Raw genomic sequence first — 2460 nt, forward strand, 5'->3', positions numbered from 1 at the left:
ATCATACAATTATAAATATGCATAATGAGCTGGGTATCAGGGGCAGGCAGTAAAGGGCAGCCCCTGCAGTGGTCAGTGAGTGTGTTGTGAGTCTGTCAGTCAGGAGGTTTTGTGTTTCCTTGGCTCCGGATGGTCCATGACCGAGATGTCCCAGGGTGGCATCACAATGAATATGAATAGGGTCTCTTGCTTAGAGCGACAGTCAAAGCGCACCGCCCTGAATAATGGCACGTCATCCTAACAAGACCATTATAGATAGGAGGGCTTCTTTTGTCTGTCTCCTCTGAAGTAGCTCTATAAATGCCCCTGGATTCAGTCCTAGCGCGCAATCCATTTACAGCTCGCTTTGGGTACCTGCAGGCAAGAGGCGAGTGCAGTAGCTGAGGGGAAAAAAGAGAGAATATCTTCATTGCACGTAGAGAAAAGAGGAAGGACTACATAGATTTTGCTTCTCTTACATCTTCCTGAGGGAAGTTTTAGAAGTAGCAGAAAACTTAGACAAGAAATATCCTTAAAATGAATTCCGATTCCAGCTCAATGTCCAGCAGAGCCTCATCTCCAGACATGGATGAAATGTATCTCAGAGGCCACCACCACCATCATCATCATCATCACCAGGATCACAGACTGAACTCTGTATCCTCAACCCAGAACGACATCCTTCAGAAGATGTCAGAAGAAGTCCTTTCTAGACACGGTTCTAAAGGGGAAGGAGAGAACAGCAAATATAAAATTAAGAAGCAACTGACTGATCAGGATGTGCAGCAGTTGAGGCTGAAAATTAATGGCAGGGAGCGCAAAAGGATGCACGACCTGAACCTAGCCATGGACGGCCTACGGGAAGTCATGCCCTATGCGCATGGGCCTTCAGTGAGAAAACTTTCTAAAATTGCAACACTTCTGCTCGCCAGAAACTACATCTTGATGCTCACCAGTTCCCTGGAGGAAATGAAGCGGCTGGTGGGGGAGATCTATGGCGGTCACCACTCTGCATTTCACTGTGGGACAGTGGCACATTCTGCAGCTCACCCGGTTCATCCACCTAATGCTGTCCATCAGGTGCATCCCATCCTAGGCACCACGTTGTCTTCTAACACCGGACTTTCTGCATCATTGCCAGGGATCGGCAACATTAGACCGACACACTCACTACTGAAAACCCCATCGGCCCCTCCACTCCCACTTGGCAGCGGTTTTCAACACTGGGCAGGACTTCCGTGCCCTTGTACTATCTGTCAGATGCCACCACCACCTCAGCTATCAGTTCTAACAACCAGCATGAGCAGGATCGCTGCAGAAGCCAAGGACTTACTAAAATAATATTCAGCACACATAGCATAAAAGACTTGGAACGTGAAGTTCCCCTTTTGGCTAATCAGATTAATTACATATATATGAATATAATAATATAGAAATATATATATATATATATTTGTGGTGATGCAGGAAAACTCAGACAAGAAATCCTGTTTGCATGCATGCTTCTTTTATTTTCTATACCACTGTTTTTTTTTACCATCATCAGTTCTGTGTTATAAAGAGAGATTACTGTCTCAACAAGGTAAAGTTTAGGTGGATACTAGTGAAGATGTTTTATATGTAAGTTTTTTGTCATATGTAAATATTTTTTAGGGAAAGGGATGCTGAACAAAGTTCTTATGGAAAGTTATCCATCACATTTTTGCAAGACTGTACCATATCTGTGTATTTCAATTCTACCTGAGAACTGAAAAGAATGCATGCATGCTAGGAGCGAATCTTGTGGAAACATTTGCCTGGCTACCATGCAATTTTCCTTGTAACAAGGATTTTATTAGTGAATTCTTTGAAATCTGATATTTTGGTGTGTTTGTGACTGTACATTTTAGAAGGAGATGGGACTCTAGCGACGTCTGTCCCCAGTTCTAGAGTAAATTCTATACTGGTGTCCAGTATGAAACTGTCACTAAGGACTTCCCATACCCGCACCTTCCTGTTCATGAACACCGAGATCTGGTCTCTGTTTTAACCTCTTCAGCGCCGGGGTTCTAAAAGAAAACTACAAAGTGAACGTGCATAGCAATTTTATTTGAATTTTATTGTTGCATTTTTGTTCTTTTTTTTTTTTTTGCTTTATCTACGATTTAGTCCCTGGACATTTGCTTGAAACTATTTTGTTAGGTCTCAAAGAGAGTGCGTGTTTTTATTTTTATATATTCTTGATAAGTATCAATATATTTATTATGACCCAGCGTTATTTCAAATAAAAAAACAAAACAATATTTGGACATGACTCGTGTTTGTTCGTTTTTTGTTTTTATGAAATCCTATGAATTTATTATTAAATAAATAAATAAATAAAACTTTAAACAGATCTACATTTTTGAAAGAAAATGTCTGAGACTTAGTAAAAGTAAATAAATTCCTGTTTTAAGACATATTATTATGTTTCAATGTATTATAGTAATAAAGTCCATGCCT

The 2460-nt window shown here is 40.5% G+C and overlaps 1 protein-coding gene across 1 annotated transcript; it reads left to right on the forward strand.

Moving 5' to 3' along the window:
- Positions 1-342: 342 nt before the first annotated feature.
- Positions 343-1320, forward strand: OLIG3 (oligodendrocyte transcription factor 3). The gene has a single exon (XM_075200673.1). It carries the CDS (start codon positions 517-519, stop codon positions 1318-1320), a length of 804 nt encoding a protein of 267 aa, XP_075056774.1. The 5' UTR covers positions 343-516.
- Positions 1321-2460: the final 1140 nt, after the last annotated feature.

Source organism: Mixophyes fleayi, chromosome 3, assembly GCF_038048845.1.
Source record: "Mixophyes fleayi isolate aMixFle1 chromosome 3, aMixFle1.hap1, whole genome shotgun sequence".
Taxonomy (NCBI): Eukaryota; Metazoa; Chordata; class Amphibia; order Anura; family Limnodynastidae; genus Mixophyes; species Mixophyes fleayi.